Source organism: Harmonia axyridis, chromosome 4, assembly GCF_914767665.1.
Source record: "Harmonia axyridis chromosome 4, icHarAxyr1.1, whole genome shotgun sequence".
Lineage (NCBI taxonomy): Eukaryota > Metazoa > Arthropoda > Insecta > Coleoptera > Coccinellidae > Harmonia > Harmonia axyridis.
Window position 1 is genome coordinate 1,195,983 of NC_059504.1, and position 21,758 is coordinate 1,217,740.

At 34.5% G+C, this 21,758-nt stretch overlaps 5 protein-coding genes across 9 annotated transcripts; 3 read left to right on the forward strand and 2 right to left on the reverse strand.

The window, feature by feature from the left end:
• Nucleotides 1–755: 755 nt before the first annotated feature.
• Nucleotides 756–6,506, forward strand: LOC123678864 (neprilysin-2-like). 2 transcript variants are annotated; one of them, XM_045616117.1, is made up of 11 exons: nt 756–908; nt 2,804–2,950; nt 3,241–3,424; nt 3,534–3,849; nt 3,999–4,172; nt 4,423–4,640; nt 5,014–5,172; nt 5,281–5,521; nt 5,581–5,749; nt 5,807–6,057; nt 6,120–6,506. In XM_045616117.1, exons 2-11 carry the CDS (start codon nt 2,866–2,868, stop codon nt 6,459–6,461), a joined length of 2,139 nt encoding a protein of 712 aa, XP_045472073.1. In that variant the 5' UTR covers nt 756–908; nt 2,804–2,865; the 3' UTR covers nt 6,462–6,506. The 2 variants fall into 2 exon arrangements, with proteins under 2 accessions (XP_045472073.1, XP_045472074.1); XM_045616118.1 differs by having other exon boundaries at nt 804–908; nt 2,767–2,950.
• Nucleotides 6,507–6,782: 276 nt separating this feature from the next.
• Nucleotides 6,783–10,523, forward strand: LOC123678867 (transcription initiation factor TFIID subunit 5). The gene is made up of 7 exons (XM_045616122.1): nt 6,783–7,047; nt 7,106–7,694; nt 7,780–7,984; nt 8,050–8,169; nt 8,229–8,385; nt 8,441–8,761; nt 9,566–10,523. The coding sequence occupies exons 1-7, from the start codon at nt 6,949–6,951 to the stop codon at nt 10,073–10,075; spliced, it is 2,001 nt and encodes a 666-aa protein (XP_045472078.1). The 5' UTR covers nt 6,783–6,948; the 3' UTR covers nt 10,076–10,523.
• On the reverse strand, nt 10,116–13,000 carry LOC123678868 (T-cell activation inhibitor, mitochondrial). Of its 3 annotated transcripts, XM_045616125.1 has the most exons (10): nt 12,838–13,000; nt 12,536–12,692; nt 12,355–12,478; nt 12,181–12,295; nt 11,650–12,129; nt 11,496–11,587; nt 11,338–11,438; nt 10,754–10,897; nt 10,520–10,651; nt 10,116–10,456 (listed from the first exon to the last, which is right to left on the reverse strand). In XM_045616125.1, the coding sequence occupies exons 2-10, from the start codon at nt 12,553–12,555 to the stop codon at nt 10,222–10,224; spliced, it is 1,443 nt and encodes a 480-aa protein (XP_045472081.1). In that variant the 5' UTR covers nt 12,556–12,692; nt 12,838–13,000; the 3' UTR covers nt 10,116–10,221. The 3 variants fall into 3 exon arrangements, with proteins under 3 accessions (XP_045472081.1, XP_045472080.1, XP_045472079.1); XM_045616124.1 differs by having other exon boundaries at nt 11,650–12,295; nt 12,838–12,979; XM_045616123.1 differs by having other exon boundaries at nt 11,650–12,295; nt 12,794–12,942.
• A 43-nt stretch (nt 13,001–13,043) lies between these two features.
• Nucleotides 13,044–15,328, forward strand: LOC123678869 (protein crossbronx homolog). Its single transcript, XM_045616126.1, has 6 exons — nt 13,044–13,198; nt 13,256–13,416; nt 13,490–13,554; nt 13,691–13,794; nt 13,847–14,040; nt 14,216–15,328. Exons 1-6 carry the CDS (start codon nt 13,169–13,171, stop codon nt 14,481–14,483), a joined length of 822 nt encoding a protein of 273 aa, XP_045472082.1. The 5' UTR covers nt 13,044–13,168; the 3' UTR covers nt 14,484–15,328.
• LOC123678866 (tubulin glycylase 3B-like) lies at nt 15,146–20,644 on the reverse strand. Of its 2 annotated transcripts, none has more exons than XM_045616120.1 (9): nt 19,745–20,644; nt 18,287–18,628; nt 17,907–18,231; nt 17,548–17,733; nt 17,192–17,495; nt 17,048–17,138; nt 16,042–16,463; nt 15,648–15,983; nt 15,146–15,586 (listed from the first exon to the last, which is right to left on the reverse strand). In XM_045616120.1, exons 1-9 carry the CDS (start codon nt 20,641–20,643, stop codon nt 15,330–15,332), a joined length of 3,162 nt encoding a protein of 1,053 aa, XP_045472076.1. In that variant the 5' UTR covers nt 20,644; the 3' UTR covers nt 15,146–15,329. The 2 variants fall into 2 exon arrangements, with proteins under 2 accessions (XP_045472076.1, XP_045472075.1); XM_045616119.1 differs by having other exon boundaries at nt 15,146–15,592.
• Between the last annotated feature and the right edge of the window lie 1,114 nt (nt 20,645–21,758).

Here is a 21,758-nt window from a genome sequence, read left to right on the forward strand (position 1 = left end):
TGAATTGGGCTTCGAATTGCTTCTGCATCCACCGTATTCGCCAGATCTGGCCCCCAGCGACTTTTTCCTGTTCTCAGACCTCAAAAGAATGCTCGCTGGAAAGAAATTTAGCGCCAATGAAGAAGTATTCACTGGAACTGAGACTTATTTTGTAGCGAAAGACAAATCGTACTACAAAAATGGTATCGAAAAGTTGGAAGATTGCTATAATCGCTGTATCGCCCTCGAAGGCAACTATGTTGAATAATAAAAACGAATTTTGCCAAAAAAAAAAAATTTAGAGGTAGACCGGGGACTTTTCAATTGGCCTGTTAAACAGTACTATGTCAGCAGTACCACAAGAATTCTAATTCCGGCAAGAACTTCTTTGTGTAAGTCGGAAAAAATTTCACAAATCTGGGTATATTCCCCTTGAATGATCTTTTACTCCCACCACAGAAGTGTTTTTTTTTCAAGCCTACAGACTTACATAGAACCTCAACTTAAAATTACTTTCTTAATAATTGAGATGTCATAAAATTTCAAATGGGTATTGAAATGAATGATCTCTATTCCAACAATATTTATCAAAACAAATCATATCACTTAATGATAGCACATCCCTAACAAACAAAATCTTACCAAAAACATAGGCACCTATACTTTAAGAAAATATGCCAAAATCTGTCATTTAGTACCAAAAGTAAACCATTATCTCAACGATTGTATTGCCAAGGTGTTCTTTATTATTACTTATCACAAGAGGCTAAAAATATCAAACTACCTATTGAGACCCATCTCTAATTTTAGACCACATTTAATACAGACATATAACTATGACTTTCCAGTAAGCTAAAAAGCTCTGTTTATAATATGTTTCTTGTTGTGGTCGGTCGTTCATTTGATGTACTATGGTTGAAGAATTCAAGGTATGTTTCAAGTCTTCTTCTATATTAAACCCTTAAATGTATATTGGTTAATTATTACATTCACAAGAAAGTGTTTCCGAAAATGGTTATATTTACAAAAATAATGTTTTTGTCTTAATTTCAATTTTACATCTAATATTCGGCAGATTACTAAATTTTAAGTTTTTTGTACTTTTTTTTTCGAAAACTTATTGAACATTTTCAGTGAACACTGTGGACTTTTTTAATGAAGTTTCAATTGAAGAACATCATTAAAAATGTGACAGTTATTTGTACCAGCTTGTTAAGTTGTTGCGTATGTTTTTATTTTGTCAAAAATTTCCTCAAATAGACGAACAGAAAAAATGCTTCATACAGGGTGTTTCCTAAGCTCAAATATTCAATTTATGTCACACTTTAATGGAAGAAAAGAATTTTTTGGCTAAAAACTAAAGCCTGAAGTTATACATATATTTGGGAAACATCTTGTATTTTATTGAGATTATTCATTAGAATAAGGAAGATATAATTTTTTGAGCAAATGGTAAAAGTTTCAATTGAAACATATACAATAAGAAATTATTTCTCTCATTATCTGCTATTCTATCTGTAAACGATGAGTTCAAAATGTATACCCTATGACATTTCTACAATTAAGACACTTCACCAGTTAACATCCATTAAGCTGTTCAGAACCGTAAACAACATATACAGAGTGAAACAACATTCAATAGTTATACTGACGTATAATTTGTACAATTCCATCAAGCGAAAATTTTTACTTATATTCCCTATTTAGTCAATAACGGAAACGATGATCAAGTTGGAAGAAATATTTACAATTCAATAGAAAAATCTTATATACGAAGAACCACCCTGTATACAAAGGATACGACTTTGGCATTCAACAATTCAATTTTTAAAGCTTCAAAAAGGTTTTGTTTATTTCACAATTCATACGAACGTAAGTTATTCTGAGATTTATGTGCTTTCGTTTACATATAGTGTGTTGAATTTTCGGTAGATTTATTTATTGACCCACTAAATGATGTTTCATTCAACTCTCAGATATATTGCCAATAACAAGTCGTGTAAATTTCGTGTTTAAATTTTTAATTCGTACATGTATCGAAACAATAAACCTCATCGAGTTATTCGAAGCGAATTTTTTTCAACTTAATCTCGATTGGATCAGTTGAAATTTTTGTTTATTCTATAAACAAATTCAAGCTGGTTTATCACTGTTTTTCTGTATTATTAGAAATGATTAAGTGACTTAGTGACAGACAAAATCAATGCTGAACGTCTGAAAAGCTATATCAAATGGAAAACATTTCCAGGATCAAAATCAGTACATAGTAAATTCAAAACCTATACGCACAAATTGATATATTAGCACAAGATGCTAGATATATATCCACGTTAGAAGTTTCTAATTCAATATCCGTGAATACTTCAAAAAAATTGAAGTCTTGAAGAATTTTAATTGCAGCAAGAAAAATTTTTGGAAGATTGATTTTTTTTTAGGATTTATCAAATTTTATATCCGTTATTAGTTCAAAGACTTTCTGAATCACTTAATTCACTTCACAGGTAACATATGGTTAGATGAGTTATTTGTAAATCTTCACAAAATATATTTCTGAAGAAAGAAAATTTACTTTTTTTTAATTTCTTAGCAATTTATATTCAGAACGTATTTTTCATATCCGTGAATCATTTAAATACTTCCTGAATTACTCAAATCAAGCTCGGTAATGTTCTAATCACTTTACAAATAACATATCGTCCCAGTTATTTGTAGATAAACCATCAAAGGTATTCTCATCTTGGACAACCCACTTTTTTATATAATTTATTTATAATTGAGTAATTGCAGGTGGTAATTAAATCGAATTGAAACACATGTATTCCAGATCCATTGCATCTTGGCTATACTCCTCGATGGACTCTTTTAGTGCTTTCAAAGATTCACACGATGACGACCAAACTTGAAAGGATTTTGATCGCTACGGTTGTTGTCCTTGTTATATTGGTACCCTTGATAATTGTCTACATCATAGGTGAGTTCGATAACGTATAATTATCTTAGTTAATGATCGGATATTATTTATTTTGTTTTTGTATTTTCGCGATTCAGGGATTCAATATTCAAGAAATCATATTGCATCTGTAGATAAAACTTTTTCAAAATTGGTCCCTGCAATAACAAATATGTATTATTTATCCGAATTTATTCTCCCGTAACAATACATTCAATTTAAAAAATAATTAAATCATCAGAACATTTTTGAACAGATACTTAAAAGTAGTAATTTCAATTTTCATCAACATATCAAATTTTTCATTTCAGAAATTGGAGATGGAAGAAAATGCCTGACAGCACCTTGCATGAAAATTGCTGTTAATATCCTCGATAATTTGGACCAATCTGTAGATCCTTGCGATGATTTTTACATGTTCGCCTGTGGAAATTACTTAAAGAACAACTTTATTCCAGATGACAAAACTGAAATAAGTTCTTTTACAGTAATAGAGTGAGTATTTTTTGTATTACGTTCGATATCATAGAAATCAATGTTCACAATCTGCTAAAATTTTGTGTTAACCTACTGAGCATCGAAAAATCTTATGTTCCATTTTTAGGGATTCCCTGGCGCACAAAATGAGAATATTACTAGAAGAACCTATTGACGAAAAAACAGATATCAAACCGTTCAAATTCGTAAAAGCTCAATACCAAACGTGTCTGAATTCAAGCCAAGACAATACAGATACCCTCAAATATATCTTGAGACAATTGGGAGGTTGGCCAGTTTTAGAGGGAGAGAATTGGAGTGATCGAAATTTTGACTGGAGAAAACTTGTTCACAATCTCCGTGAGGCTGGATTACATTCCGAAATATTTTTGGTTATAAGTGCCGAAACAATGATGAACAATTCTCATCAGAGGATATTGGAGGTAGGTTTGAAACAAATTGGCATATTAAGAACGAGAAGACTCAATTATATCTTCGATAATAATAATATTGTTGAGATAAAATAGATAATAAGTAAATAATTTTAGATGATATCCTTTTGTAGTATATTCAGAATGTAATTTTGATTTAGGTGGATGAACCAACAGTTATTTGCAAGGATTATGTGAAAAATGGATGGGATGATAAAATAACAAAAGCCTTGTACGAACTTATGGTAGACATGGTAGTTATTTTGGGAACTGATCGAGATAAAGCAGAAGCTGAGATGAGAAAAGTCATGAATTTCCATGTGGATCTTGCTCAGGTTGGGATTTTCCAATTACTTATCATTCATTAACTTTTGCTATAGAATAATTCATAAAACTCCAATGATTACCCAAAAAAAAAAAAAAAAATCAACGAAACGAAAAAAAATTATAAGATTCACAAAATCAAACGAAAAACCACGTTCATCGAAATTTTCTGCCACATCATTAAATATTTTATCAAATATATAATTTTAATCGAAAAATTAAGCCAAAAAACTTAAATTAAATAGGTATCAATAATTTCAGATAGCTCTTTCTCCAGAAGAAAAACGCGCCTCATCATCTCTCATGAATATGATGACTGTGAGTGACTTGGAGCTGGTATTCCCAATTGTAAAATGGCAATCCTATTTAAACAATCAATTACTGGGAACAACAATGGTCAATAGGAGCACCACAGTGAATGTTCTTCATCCGAAGCATTTGAAGAAATTGAACGCATTGATAATTCATAACGAAAAAAGGTGAATGAATAACATTAAACCAGTAGACTTTTGGCAGAAAAATTCAAATTGAGCTTTTTCGCGCTCGATCCGTGATAATATATGATACTCTATGGTTCAATGAAACGTTTTTTACACCAGTTATGAGTTGAATGTCAAACTGACGTTTAAATATGCTTCTATGAATATCTATGTTACATGTCAAAGTGACGTCTCATTTATTCATCGAAAATAATGAGATTTTTTGTTATCTATGATACTTAGTCATTACCACGGAATAAAAAATATTCTCTTCTTCTTTATTGAGTCTTCATAAATTATACAAATTTTGTTTTCCCATCAGAATTTTTCACCATTGAGTTCCGTCAGTATTCGAAACCCTTGTAATTTTCAGAACGATAGCCAATTACATCATGTGGGTTGTGGTCTTCACTGAAATCCAATATACCAACCAACAGCTCAGAGACAGGTTGAACGAGTTCAGAAAAATTGCAGAAGGAAATACCCAAAATATTCCTACGTGGAAGAATTGTGTGGATGATGTAACATATGGGTAAGTTCAAGAATTAACTCCTCGTCACATACTTTGAGAAACCCATCAAGGTTGAAACAGAGTTAGGGATTTTTCGACATTGTAATTCATCTAAAGGAATATTTCCAGCCTTCCTCTGGTCGCTGGATCTCTGTATGTCCGTCGTTTCTTCAAGAAAGAGGCAAAAGACAACATGCTAGATTTGGTAGACTTAATTCTAAACCAATTCAAAAAAGAACTGAGGAGCGTTCAATGGATGGAAGACGAATCCAGAAGAAGAGCATTGCTGAAGGCAGACTCGATTACATCATTCATAGGTTACCCAGACGAGATTTTGGACGATAAAAAAATGATTGATTATTACGCTGAAGTAAGTTAGATTATGTTAGGTTAGATTCGATTCATTTACATTTCATACCTTTTTTTCAGCTGGGTGATCCACCAGAGAATTACTTACTGCTAGATCTTCGAATGAGGAATTTCACATTGAAAGCACACTACAGATTTTTATCAGAAACAGTCGACAAGAAAGATTGGAGGAAACAACATTCTCCAATCGATGTTAATGCATTTTATGAGGCTAGTTCAAACAGCATACGTGAGTTTGAAGAAGTCCAAAACTTCTGAAGAAGATCGATGTTCTATGTTCTTACAGATTTCCCAGCCGGAATACTTCAAGAGAACTTCTTCAATCACGAAGGACCAAACTACATCAATTTTGGAAGAATTGGGTTTTTGATTGGACATGAAATCACCCATGGGTTCGATGATGAAGGGAGACTTTTCGATGAAAACGGTAATATGGTAGATTGGTGGGGAGAAAAGACGAAAGAAGCCTTCATGGAGAACGCCCTCTGTATTATTGAACAATATAACAACAACACTGTCGAAGAGGTCAACATTAAGGTAACATATTGAAAATAATCTCGAATTCACCAAAATAGTCTGAATCACCTTCAAATTTTTAGTTAAACGGGGAAAACAGTCAAGGAGAAAATATAGCAGATAACGGTGGAATAAAACAAGCCTATTTGGCCTATGTGGATTGGCTTTCGGAAAATGGTCCAGACAAATCTTTGCCAGGTCTTTCATCTTATTCAGATCAGCAGATGTTCTGGATTGCTTCAGCTAGTGCGTGGTGTTCAAAAACAAGGCCGGAAAGACTGAAAACTATGCTGATCTCTGATGAGCACGTTCCGATGTATTATAGAATAAATATACCCCTATCAAATTCAGAATATTTCGCAGAAGATTTCAAATGTTCACCAGAAACTAAAATGAATCCCATGATTAAATGTAAAGTATGGTAGTTGTATGTCTTCTTAGAAATCAATTAAAAAATATTGCAAATTTTATACGATTGATTTCTTCCTTTTCCATTTAAAACGTGAGGCGCCATCTATATTCAACACCTCTTGTAATAATCTAATAATAATCAAACATATGGCATTAGCCAAATGCTTCACATCACTACGAATTATTAGATCAATAATAGAAACTAATTATTAATTGTAGTTATTACAAGGATATTTTCTATTCCAAATATTTGAAGAGACTACAAGAAAGAACAACTTTTTCTATGCTACTGGGTATGATTTATGATTTCTCCATTCTTTGAGTTAACCAGTTAACCTTAAAAATTGTGTACCAAACAAACTTCAACAATAAACAGTTTTAAGTTATAATATATGCTGAGGATACATTTTCCTTTCATTCTACTATTTTATGTTTGAAAACTTCTAATTAAACTTTATCAGTAAATAATTACATTATTCTCAATAACAAAAGTATGAAAATATGAATAACGCTATGGCTGGTAATAATACCTCGGTAGAAGATGTGAACAAATCGCATCTAGCTGCCGTGTTGCAGATTTTGAAAAAATACAACCTGAAGGTAATAAAATATCAGCATACTCATTCCTAATATTTTCTCAATAACAATTTCGTTCTAGAATACTGAGGAACTCTTCAAGAAAGAAGCTAATATTAGTGACGGCTTGGAATCCTCGTCAAATTTACAAAGAGAATCTAATGTTAGTAGTGTATTGACTGGATATAAAAGTGATGGAGATCCAGAAACATATATTAATTCTTACCGTGAATTGAAAAATTTCGTTGAAGATTCTCTAGACATATATAAGCATGAATTGGGAACGATTTTATACCCTATTCTTGTCCATATGTACTTGGAATTGGTGTATAATGGTCATACAGAAAAAGCAATAACTTTGATGAAGGCATTTGGTCCAGAACAAGATTCATATTATCAAGATGACTTAAGAAAATTAGCTTTAGTTACTAACAGAGAACACATGAATGGAAACGAGTTGACTGATACCTTCAAATCTCATCAATTCATCATAAGGATGTCGAGAGATACATTGTCATTATTAAAGAGACATTTAAATGATAGAAAGGCTTCAGTTCTGCTGAATATTGTTCAGGAACATTTATATTTTGATATGTATGAAGGTGTTGCAAGGAATAAGAGTCAAATAGATGCTACTTCTGGAGCAGTTGGTGGTGAAGCTAAAAGACAAGGTTAATTTCTATGACTTATTATTTTGCATATGAGTAGGAAGAGATTTATTTTATTGATAAGGCCTTCTAATTTGGTAATTTACAGATAATAAAGTCAAAGTTTTTTATGGTATTCCAAAGGCACCTGATATACAAAGCTTGGCTGCTCCAATTGAAGAAGAAGATGGTGAGGATCAGGAAAATCCAGAAAAACCCAAAAAGAAAAAGGCGAAGAAGGATCCCTTGTTTTCCAAAAAAACCAAATCTGATCCAAATGCACCACCTCCAGATAGAATACCAGCCCCTGATTTGTAAGTAACACAATTTTTTGTGAGATAGAATTGTAAATATCAAAGAGAATGTTTTTTATTTTCAGGAAAGATAATGATAAATTAGAAAAAGTAAAAGCATTACGTGAAGCATCAAAAAGAGTCACTCTGGGACCAGAAACATTACCGTCAGTTTGCTGTTATACTCTAATGAATACAAGTCAATCGTAAGTTGAAACACCTTGAATATAATTTTGATTTACATATATTTATACTCTTATTTTAGGGTATGTTGCGCCGAAATCACTGAAGACTCTAGTATGTTAGCAGTGGGTTTCAGCGATGCAGTCATCAAAGTTTGGAGTTTAGTACCTCAAAAACTTAAGACACTAAAATCCGCCCAACAACTACAAGAAGTTAACATTGATGCGGAAGATCTCATGGTAATCTAAAAAAAAACAATGAAATGAGTGAAATTGCAAATTACACAATTTTTAGGTGAGAATCATGAATGAAAGATCTGGAGAGATTTGCCGTACACTAACAGGACATGCCGGTCCAGTTTATGCAGTGTCCTTTTCACCAGATCGTACTCTTCTGCTGAGTTGTTCGGAAGATTCAACGATTCGATTGTGGAGTCTGCAGATATGGACCAGTCTGGTGGTTTACAAAGGACATTTGTTCCCAGTGTGGGATGTCAAGTTTTCTCCCCTGGGATATTATTTTGCCAGTGCTTCGCACGACAGAACTGCAAGACTGTGGGCTACCGATCATTATTCTCCATTGAGATTGTTTGCGGGACACTTTTCTGATGTTGACGTAAGTGGACAAGTATTCGAGCTACATTGCTTATAAAATTAACAATTTCCAAAAAGGGTAAAATTAAATTATTACATCTTTTTAGTGTTCACAAAAAGTTTTTTGAATTAAAGTGTATGATTCAAAACATAATACTCTAGAGCAAAGAATTTAAAAATTTTTTGAGCTACAAATGAGCCTTGCCAGAAATTCGACTTCTGTTTCAGGAGCAAATCACATTTTTGGAAAAATTAATGTTTTTTCAGTGAAAATCTCGAACTTATATTGAATTTCTAACACATGCTAACCGTTTTTTAACTGTAGAAATACCAGAATTATAATTTTCATCAGTAACAACATAATGTCTGTCAGATTAATGTCAACCTATATTCAACAACTTGACACTAAATGTCAAAGTCCCATAACCTTTTAAAATTACCTACTCTGTCGTCTACTGTCAGATAATGTTACGAGGTTGGCCTTATTGCTGATATTTTCTCTGGCTTCCTGAATTCTCAGTATTTCCGGAATAGTTATTAATAATACAAGTGCAAAAAGGATGGATATTCTTTCAAAACTGTTATAATGAGATTTCTGTGCGAGTATTATACATTATTTTCTCTAATTCACTGAATTTTTATTGAAATTAATGGAATAGTTCCATAATTTCAAGTTTAATGATTTTTTAATTGAAAAATGTTGGTTGGCAGAACTGTTTTCTGTATCACAAATTTGGCATCGAGTTCCAAACACCAACATATAATAATGAAATATCACCATGCATGTCATATTGAATCCAAAATTAACAATTCGATTCATTTCCAGTGCCTCCAATTCCACCCGAACTCAAACTACATAGCGACAGGATCAAGCGACAGAAGGGTATGCTTGTGGGATTGCACCACAGGAAATCACGTCCGGTTGATGACCGGCCATAAGGCTCCAATTCATGCGCTTGCCTTCAGTGTCTGCGGACGGTTTCTGTCCTCTTCCGGAGCAGATTGTAGAGTCCTCATTTGGGACTTATCTCACGGTCATTTGGTAGCTGAACTCACAGGACACGAGAAACCCGTACACACCCTAAACTTCAGCCGATGTGGAAATATTCTTTGTTCCGGCGGATTGGACTTCAGCCTAAAAGTTTGGGACTTCAGCAAAATTACGGAAGACATAAGCTCCGAAGAGGTGAACGTGTCTCATAATCCCGATATAAAGACTGGTGAACAGTATTTACTAAGAGATTTCGCTACTAAAAGTAGTCCGTTGATACATTTGCATTTTACAAGAAGGAATCTTTTATTGGCTGTTGCCACTTATGACGGTTCTAATCCTTAGACGTATAAGTTTAGTTTATCGAAAAAAAAATGTACAAATATATTTTTACGAATTTGATTTATTCAGTAAATTTCCTAATAAATATAGCTTCATTTTATCAGTTCATTTCTCTCATTTAAATTCCACAAAATATCGATGAGTACGAGTTATAATTCGAAATTCCAAGGAATACAAATAACTCCATCAGATAGGACTGAATAATATGTGCAGATGTTTAGAGTCATTCCTTCCAAAAATGTATCGACTTCATTTTTGTTATTCAATAACTTCTCGCAGCATTTTATCATTAGTTCTGGTGTCACGTTGTCGTCCTTTGTTAGAAATTCTAATTTGAAGTCGTTTTTACATTTGCTATGTAGGTATTTCTCTTTGTGTTTATCCCTAGAAAATATGAAATTGACAAATTATTTTATTGTATATAAAAATTACAATAAAATTACTTACTGTTTATAGTTGTTTGCTTTTATTTTTGCCTCTTCCATGTGAGTTGTTATAAAATTGACTAGTAACTGACCAGGTAAAGAACTAGGGATTATGAATTGGCCCGTTGGAGACACCATTAGTGGTCCTGCTTCACTGAAAAAGTAAACGATACATAAAAAGAATAAAATATCAAATCAAAAAATTATTCCTCGACTAATTCAACATAGTATAAAAAATTTTGATAAAATCACTCACTTTTCAACAACTAGTTCAAAATTCTGCAGAGTTGCAGGCCAAATTTTAGGAAATTTCCTGTAACTAAGATAATCACTCATCGAAGTAGTTATTTGCATTAAATTTCTTTCATACTCTCCTGCCATAATTTTAAACATGAATTTCCTATAAAAATAAATTTATAAGGATATTATCATTAAGTGGAAGAGACAAGGACAGGAAATTATTTTCTCTAACTGTGGCAAATCCGTTTATTCTGCAATATCTTATAGAAGAAAATGGTGCAGGAATATCACAGATTTCATGGTTATATTTCATTGTCATATGTTGGTACTTGGATTCCTATCAGGGATTCACCAGTCAAATTTGTGGCAAACAGTTCTGCCAACCAATATTTTTCAATGCAAAAATCACTAAACAATATTTATGGAAATATTCAATTAATTTCAATAAATATTCAGTGAATTAGAGAAAATAATGCAAAAGGCTCATTCTAACACTCTCTCATTCAAAAACTGAGATAGGGTTGGAATGAATTAGGAATTAAACCAGAAATCTACAAGCGAAATTTCTGAACATACTATGTATTGCGTGGATCTTTTTACCTTCTTCCGATTTTTATGTTTCTCAGAACCTGTGAAACAGCTTTCTCGAAATTCGGTATCCTTGCAAGAACAGCATCATAAGAGGAGACATTTTTTATCAACTGAAAATATTCCTTATGTTTAATACACACACTGGAAACATTAATTGTCTACCTCACTTCTAGCCAATTATGACGAACTTCTGCGCTATTCAACATAATGTGACCATCTAAACTTATACCCGTGAATGGAGCAAAAACCAGAACTTTACCTGAAAAAAAAATTGGTTCATCTTATTTTTAAGGCCAACTTCATTGACTTTTTTTCGACTACCTTTTAACTGATGCATAGCGTCAGGATGTTGCTCAGCTAGTGCCATGAAACTCTGCAAACAGCCTCTATACTGGGTTTCATTCCATCCACAATTCCATTTTATTTCCAATAAATCCCACTCTTCCCTAATAGCTTCTTGCAATCTTTTCACCTCTTCAGCCAGTGGCCTATTTTTCTCACCTAAAAGCTTCGCTTTCTGATGATTTTTAAAAAGCCAATTTCTTAGTTTGAAGGAATCTTGAGCTTCTTTAATTTTTTGTTTTATAACGAATTGACCAAATATTGGATCGTTTTCACTCAGGTTAGAAAAATCCATTTTATCTACATTAACCTTGATCGTTTGTGATATGTAAGTTGGCTCAGGAGGTTTGGGAATTTTGTCCACATATTCAGTGGATAAATCACAACTTTTCAGGATCGTTAGAACTGTTTCCCGCAAATTTGGTGACTTGATATTTATTTTCACATATCGAAAACTTCCTTGAAAGAATATATTGAAAAGACTTTTCCAAAAATTTAATTTGCACTTACCATTTTTCTCCTTTCCCTTTAAGTAAAATGGTAATGTTATTGGTTTTACAGCTCTTTTATTCTGTAAAGTTTCCATGATGGAACTCAACTGCTGGAGAGAGTTCTCATTTATGATCTACAAAAAGTATCGTTATAAATTAAATAAAAATAAATAAAGAATGAATCCTCCTTTACCCTTTGCTCAGGATACTGCCCAAAAAGATCTGGATGTACAGCAAAATAAAATGGTTTCAAGGCTGTTGATATTTCAGAAGTACTCAGGCATCTAATATTTCTAAATGTAGGTAGGTAGGGGATACTTAAAAAAAATTATTGATTTTAAAAACGAACATTTACATTTTGGTTTTTTACATACTTTCTATTAAGATGCAACATAATCAATGAGCAATTATTTCAAGCGGTATATCTATTTTGTAAATAGACGTTGAAATATATCCTGACTAAAAAAGTTATGATTTGTAGCTCATTATTCCAAAATGAATAATTTTCTTTTGTAAATTTACTTCATTGACCTAGAAATAATAATTTGGTTAATTTGGAGTAGATTCATCAATTCAGCTCGTTTTATAAGTTTGAATATTTCTGTATAATACCTATATTAATTAGTACTTACATTTATTTCAAATTTCAATAAATAATATCTCTCAATTCACTAACCTGAAAACTCTTCTCTCGTTTCTTAATATATCCCTTATTGCTATCAAAATCAAAATAGTCAAATAGCATAATTATCCTGTTTATTCATTTTGAATATAAATAAAGATAATAAAATATAATACAATCTAATTTAAACTTTAGAATACGTAACCAACAGCTGATTTTGGCAAGAGGTTGTTATTGTTTATCGAAGACGTCAGAGAAACTTGACGTTTCAAGGTTACAGATGTCAAAATCATAACCTGATCTGATTGAGTGTTGATAACGTTGATTAAAACAATTAGAAATTAGTTTTGAAATTAATAAAATTTCACCACCCTCATAGCTAAAGATGAGTTATGAAGGGGATACAACCTCACAGGTATGCAATTTGTTATTTTTTATAAGTTGTCCTGTTATAGAAAAAATATGTTTATAGGGAGCCAATTTAGGAGAAAGTTCAAGATTTGTTAGACAAGGATCCTTGAGAAAAGTAATACCAGGCGAACATAATAATGAAAATTTGTTTCTAAAAAACAAAGGAGAACTGGGCAAAATTTACAAAAATATACGTTTGGAGTATATAATTCTAGCTGAATAGTAAGTGAGAATTTTGTGGAATGAATAACGACTGTATTAATAAATCTAATAATTTCTCATTCTCTTGTTTCAGTAAATCAGCAATAAGCGAAAATATACAAGGTGTCTATGTAATTCCATCAAGGGATAATTTCTTAGGTAATTCAATGTTCAGTACTTTCTTTAGACCAATTAGAGAATGTCGAGCATTATGTTAACAAATCAATTGAAGATTTTCTATATTTTCTGATTAATTTATTTTTCATGGCAATAATATGTTTCTTCAATTTTATAGTTTGGTTTGGAATAATTTTCATCAGAAAAGGACCATATGAAGAAGGGGTATTTCGATTCGATTTAATTCTTGACCAAGAATTTCCTGACACACCCAAACTTCCTGTAGGTTAATGAAAATTCAATATTTTTATCAGCTCATTTTATTTTTTTTAAGGTTGTACGCTTTCAATCGAAAATGTTCCATCCTGCTGTAAATATAGCAACCAATGAATTGAACCTGTCAACAGCATTTACAAAATGGGTTAAAACAGACAATCATATTTGGCAAGTTTTGAAATATGTTCAGTGGATATTCCATAACGTAGAAGGCAGCTTACCACATGCTGTTAATGAAGAAGCTGCGACATTGTGAGTTTTCCTAATTTACTCAAAATTTTAATATTCAAAATATCAGTTCTTCATAATTTTCGGTATGTTTTTTGAAAATATTTCATTACCGAACCAATGAGAAGACAATTTCAATTTTCAATTAGACGCCAATTTTGGTTATTCGAAAAGTCTATTTTCGACCATTTTTCCTTAGATTCAAAGACAACAAGGAAGAGTTTCTGAGCAGAACAAGAAGCGTAGTTAAGGAAAGCTTGGAACGTCTTTATGATGATCCTCCTACAGAAGATAAACATTACATCAGCTTCGAAGTGTACAACCCAAATATACACGAGTCTACAACAGCACAACTTTTAACGCAAAAACATAAAGAACTTTCTAAATATCGAAAATCGTGGGTTTTGCCTGGAAGTATCAAACCTTTGAGTAGACCTCCTACACCAGATTCTGAAAAAGAGTCATGACATCAGTCCTCACATTTCATTTTATTGGACAGATTAAAAAGTTTTAACGTTAGTATAACTATGTTGAATATTAATCAATTGATGACTTTCTATTCATAACTTTTTCTAATTTTGTGGCAAATTCATTCATTCTGCCACACCTTGAAGAACAAAATCGTGCGGGAATATATCAGTTTCACATAGATTTAATGGTTATATTTCATTATTATATGTTGGTACTTGAAACTCTACTATCACGGATTTATCTTTCATCTGTCAAATTTGTGATACAGAAAACAGTTCTGCCAACCAACAGTTTTCAATGCAAAATTCACTAAACGATATTTATGGAAATGTTCCATTAATTTCACTTAAATCCAATGAATTAGAGAAAATGAAGTATATCACTCGTTCGTTCAAAAACTCGCCACTTCGTGGCTCTTGAATTTTGAACTTGTGGAAGAATATCAATACCTTCTGCACTTGTATTATAAATAACTATTCCCTCCTTGCTCCATGTTCCTAAGCCGTCCAAAGACAAATAAAGTTTTAAATCCTTATGGAAAGAAGAAGGATCATCAAAGTTATATTCTAAATTTTCAATGTTAATGAACTTTATGATAATGTAAATACTATATTATTTATACCTTTAACTATTCTATATACATAATAAAACTGCTCGCTGAAAACCAATTTATATAATATATACATATCAATCATATTCCTTCTTCAATCTCAAGCAATAATTGTAAAGTAATTGTAATCATCGACTATTTTTATAGAATGGAGTGTTTCGATGTAAAACAATTGAAAGTGAAAATAAACACTTAACATATTGTAGTATATTCGAATAAATATCAAAAACAGTTACGTTTCATTTTGGGATATCTGATTAGTGATTCTCTCCACAATTTCCAACAAATATCTCACTACATCGCCATCTTTTTTGTTCTTGAGCATCTTCAGGGCCTGATCTAGCATGTTTTCGTCCTCCTTTGTGAATGAAATCTGGCTAGAACCAGCTAAGAGGTTCAAGTTAGACTTTAGGCTTGAAAAAGAAAGACTAGTACTAGTAGAGGAACTTCTCTTCTGGTCTATTGTTTCTTTCATAGAAATAATGGGATCTGTACCTTCAAAATCAAAAATAACACTAAAAATCTCGATGATTTATTTCGAAAACCTTACCTTTGGTGACGAGTGTTTTCTTTTGTCTTCGTTTTTTCTCGCTTTGTATAAACTTCAACAGATTCTCCAAAGTTTCTTTCACTCCCTGAGTTAGAACGTCTGATTTTGATTTCGATAAAGATTTCTCAAGTTGTAAAGTTTCAGTGATGGATAGAGGTTGTATTCTTTTGGCATTTTTATCCTCTTCCAGACAAAAATAGTCTTTGGGTAAGGGTTTTCCCTTGATCTTCATGGTGTTCATGTTGGCATTATTGTTGCAATTCAAGTTCGGCTGTTTGTAGATAAGTTCAAAGTTTCCTGTCTTTGCTTTTGGGTTTGCTGCATGGTCGACAACAACTGGAATACAACAATATTAGTTCAGTACCCTTAAAACGTGGAAATTAGGGTGGACTACCCTTAACAGCGTCCTCTAACACCTGTGGACACATTCTGGAAGTGATCGGAGTGGAAGCAAACAGAGCTGGACTAGAATTGATCTCAATCAGCCATGGCTGAAAGTCTTCGGTGAGCATGAAATCTGCACCGTACAACTCGAAGCAGTTCTTTCTCTTATCTATTTTATCCTGGTGGATCATCACCGCTCCTATGATACATTCTTTCATTCCCTTGTAGATGACCCTTTTATAGATATCTGGGAAACCGATGTTGGACAGATAATTCTTGAACTGGATGGAGTCCCACATGTTGTAGTTGGGCAAAGTGATATCGTGAGAGGTGCTCTGGTAATGCTTTTGCACGGAATTGTTCGTTAGATGAACCGATTCGTGTAGTTTTCGAAGATTGTAGGTCTGGGAACTGAACCTTAGGTAACATTCTCTGAAAATTAAGTTATCTTGAATGAAGATCTAACCTCTGAGACAAGAGAAAACGGAGTCAATTGGATTTAAGACTCAGTTCTAAACCTTTGGATATGATGTTGGCAAAATTCAATTTCAAATCACATTTTACGTCATAAGTGTCATCGATGTGTTGGTGATTTCGTGAATCAACTCGACAATATCAGAGAGGGGTATATGAACCCAAATTTAGTGTTTTGGATCATGAACCCCCATGTCTTGATGGCGCGAAACCTAGTTGTCTGTTCGAAAGTGTCTTAAAAGGAACGAGCTGACCTGGAAGTTCCATAATACCATAAAACTTTTATCTAGAGTCAACAAAGGCCCTTTTTACCATGAGCTGAGCTTCAAGTGATTGTGGGCCTGTATAGGGGGCACTGTCGGTATAAATACATTCTGAATAACATGGGTCTGCCAAAACACAGTTTATAATGTCATAAGTGTAATCAATGTGTTGGTGATTTCGTGAATCAACTGGTCCAGTCTTTCATTTGGTACACAGATGGATCAATATCAGAGAGGGGTAGATAAATAATAACTTAAACAATTCCCACACATACTTACTTATACATCCAGATTGTCAAAGGTAGCGCGCAACTGATCAAAAACCACTGTCTTATGTCGAATTTGGTGTTGAATATCAGAAGAGGCCTCTCTGAAACACTCGGTTATTACTAAAGATTATCACTGTACCAATGGAAATTTTACCTATATACTTCTGCGCTATATATCTGACGTTAACATTCGTTTTAACCGTGTTCATGATATACTGCAGGGTCCTGCAAATGTGTATGCCCTTTCCTTGCGAACCGACCGCAGGTTTGAGAATCCATATATTCATGGTACCGTCCATCCTCAGATGAGGATAGTGCGGTATCAGTTTGTTGATGAGATACTGCGATTTCTCAACTATAGTATCTTCGGTTTCCGTATTGCTCGCTTTGAAATGGTTGCCTATGTGCAGGATCTTATAGTAGTACTCCAGAAACTGAGACCACTCGTGGTCCATAGCCTTAAAAACGATTCAATTTATAGTGGATGGAAAATTTGAAAAGGAACCGTACGTCTTTGATAGGTTGATCGATGTCCTGGTTGTTGGCTTCAATCACCAGCTTGTAGCACTCGTTGCAAGCGAACTGGAAGGCTTCCAATGGTATCTTACCGGAAAAGCTTATTATCTTACACTCCTTGGTCTCGTGACTCTTTATTATCCATTTTAAGAGGGACATGGCTGCTGTTCGACGAAAATCCTTTAAAAAAAATTATATCAGTTGAAAAACGCTGAAACTACCTTAATTTTACATCTAAATTGCTCAAGACACAACTGGTTCTACGAGACCGATACTGAATGGATTTTTCCATACAGTTTTAAGTGTCTTCTGACAAAATTTCAAAGGATATTTGTAATTTCCTCTTTTCTCACCTTAATAAAATCCTTCGTTTCCCCATTCTTGGCCAGCGCGTAGGTCCTTGGATGGTTTATGTGCGCCAATCCTGGAAAATTGAACCAATGCGCATTTTTGGCCGCATCGCTCAGCCCCTGCTTGCTCGTGTAGCTGAAGACGTCTCTCCTGAACTTGTTGATTTTCGTCAGCTTCACCTTGTCGTTGTTTAACTTGAACGAATCGTAATTGTGTCCCCAATAGAGATCCACTTGGTGGTTGCCGAGAAGTTTGGATTTGATCAACTTCTTGCATATCTCGTTGAGGTCCTTCACTTGCAGTAGATCGACCAGCTGGTTTATAGATCTGAAATACCGTTCCATAGAGTTGGTAACATTTTTTCGCGAACTGGGCCACTAACCTGTTCTTCAAGGAGTTCATCTCGTTCTGCAGCCTCTCCCTGTTGGTCCCGCTGTACTTTTCCACCCATCCCCTTTTGACCAGAGCCCTGCGCACCGCTGGGAAACGTCCAGACACCGTGAACGTCTTCTTCTCCCTTATGGCCTGGTTGACCTCCTCCCTAAGCTGGATTATCGGATCGACGTTTTTTTTTAGTCCGGAGCTTGTCTTGCCCACCTTGCTGAAGTAGCTGTGGGAGGAGGCTCCCATGCCTGAGTGGGCGTTCTTGAACCCGTACAGCATCCTGGATGATGCCGAGGAGAAGGAGGGAACTGGTGCGGACATCAGTCGCCTTTGGGATTCTCTGGAATAAATGGGATGAAAATGTTTCTAGATACCGAAGGACTGATTTTGTCTTTGGGAGTACTTGGAGCAATAAAAATCATTCTGAGCAGAAAACTCCCTCACCATGACTGGTTAGGACAAACGAATCAATTGGATTCAAGTCTCATTGCTAAGCCTACGATATTTGTTTCCGAAACACCCTTTACAACTGTCATAAGTGCCATCGATGTGTTGGTGATTTTGTGAATCAACTGGATACCAAGGCATCCATTTGGTACAAAGATGGATTAAAGTCAGAGGTAGCAAGATTGTAGGGGTTTATGTGCTCTGCATGTACCTGGGTCAGGAACCATTTGTCTTGCACGATGAAACCCTAGCGTTGTCTCTGTATGTTCCCAAAAGTGGTTTAAAAGGAACTCTAAAAGAGTGCATATGTACTTTACAACGGACTGCCAGGTTACGCTGAAGAACTTGGAATCACATGGTCAAAGCTCTTTGCTGACCCAAGATTACAGTGATACATCTGGCTCGAACTAAGAAAATAATTATGCTATGGTTCTCAGGACAAAGTGGTATTGAAGCAGTGAACTACCTGAAGAACTAGCAAGAAAGGAAACAAGAGAAGTATCTGCTTGACCTGAACCCTTTCGCGGTCTTGGTAAAGAACAATATAGGTAGGATAGATCCATTGGAAGCTCAGAAATAAGGAATCCATCTGGGCTTGACACAGTTTCAACCGAGCTTCTAGTTATTAAGGAACTGTTGACAGGGCACTGTCAGTATTTTGTACCATGAGCCTGTCGACAGATGGAAAATGCAGACTCTGTAAATTGGACATGAAAATAGTTGTGCAAATGTATATTTCTAGCCAGCCTAAGAAGGTAAGCTAGTTCTAAATCTACACGAAGTGGTGGGCAAGGATCCCACAAGCGATTTACAAATATGAAATTATGGAAACAGGTTATAGAGCAGACTGGTGGCAGTTCAGCAAGGCTGCCATCAAGGAAATCACCAATCACTCTACATATAATCCTAAATCCAAAAACCTAATCGACATCTATTAAAATCCAAAATTCTAGCGCCTCCCCTTTTCTGGTCTAGCGGCAAAATTAGCATGTAAAGAGTCTCAGCTTACCGTTGACCCTCAGCCGGCTTAGCCACGGGGGCAGGGTTCGGCTTGTTGCCCGCCGGCAAACCACCGGTTCTCAAGGTGGAGTTCGATCTCGTCTTCACGTAGCTTGGTCTCTTGGTAACTCCTTTTCCATAATCCGGCCGTTCGCTCTTTCCAGTTTTCGGCGCAGCTTCCTCGTTATCTGTTTGGGACGAGAACTTCTCCGGAATCTGATTCAGGTTCTTCGGAACCGGCACTTTTTGCTTCGCTATAAGACTGCCCGTGGTCTTGGATTGACCTTGGACCACTGGATTGCTTTTGGAAGGCACTCGGTTGGTGTAACCGTGGTTGGGTAAGGATTTCAAGCTTTGAACCACTAGCTGCATTTCTGGAGAACCTTTGTTCACCTGCTTCTCGACGGTAACTTTTTTAGTGATAGGTTTGGGGATTTTTTCGGCCTTTGCTTGCTTATTTTTCGTGGTATCTGGTACCTCTGGTTCGCTATCCGTCTTTTCATTGTCCGATCTACCTTTATTTGCGTCGCCAGTATCTTTCTTCTCCGCGAAAGTAATCACTGTAGGGTTTTCGTTGGACACATTCATATTCAGTGATTTAGTGATGAATCGACCCACGTCTATGACCGGAACTTTGTGGGTGTGTTCGCTTTCGTCCAACGCCTCCTTCATCAGATTCTGAACGTTCTTCGCCACTTTGTCCTTGTCTATCAACTTGACCAAATCAGGCGATTTTATTGCCTGCATCGCGCTCAGCTCTATCCTCTGCTTGAAGTTCTGCATGTCAGATCTTGTTATCGGTACTTTTTTGAACAGAGTGTTCGAGCGTATGGTGTTGAGGCTGCCAGATCGTATCTGGTTGACGCTATCTGTTTTCTTTGAAGTCTTCAACGGTTTGTAGAAGTTCATAGATGAGCTGTGCGTGCTGTGTGAGCTGGGTTTTCTCTTAATCTTATGTTTTATGGTTCTCAGCTTTTTCGCTGTTTCTACTTTGAAGAATTCCTTCTGCTGTATTCTCAGTTCCACCGGGATCGTCTTTTTATTCGATTTAACGTCTTTGCCCAATTGACATAAAATATTTTTTATATCCTGCGATACCTAAAACACACTTTCTTTTTAAATCTACCATCGGTGTATTTCGAAAAGTCGGAAAAAGATCTCAATCTACTCACTTTGTCCAATGACACTTTAGGGGAGCATAATTTTTGTGGAACTTGATTCTTCTTGAGCAAATTTTTAGCGCCTAGGACATTCTTACACTTTTCAATTACTTTATTGGCCAATTCGTGAACGTTTTTTGTACTTGGTGTTTGCGTTTTTTCCTGGAATTAGAATCAATATCTAGAATCAATTATGAATTTAGTCCCTGATGTGTACCAACCTAAAATGGGGTAGTGCTTTTGATATATCTACCTTTCGAATCTATTGAAATAATATCACCAAAAATTCGACAAAATTCTTTGAAAAATATGTTCTCTGCTATTTTATGATAAAATATAGAGATAATCAACTTCACATAAAAAAAAATTTAATTCTCATCAGTCCGAGCCATCAAAGTGGCACTAAAATTTTTAAACACGATCGTTTGTGATGCGCGAGCATAGCCAATAAAAACAGTGACGTCTCTACCATCGCCAGTTTTTGAAAACTTAATACACTGTGTGAAAATTTCTATATATCAACTTCAGAACCCCAAGATATATGGTTTTCTAAAAATAAGTGCAATTCACATGTGCATAGCTTGAAGGTATTGAACTCATAAATATGAAATTTCACATAGGATTATCATTATTTAACAAGAATAATTTTCACACTGGAAACTCACCATAGACTCATTAATAACTTTGACCATAATCCACCTGAAATTTACATATCAACATACACAAGAAATTTAGATCAACTTTAAATGAAAATTCTATCAACTATGACATTTTATTTGACAATTTGATTTGAGAGACATCTCATATTATAAAATTTCACCACAGATTCAAAGGCATAATTATTAATCCAAATCGATGAATCAA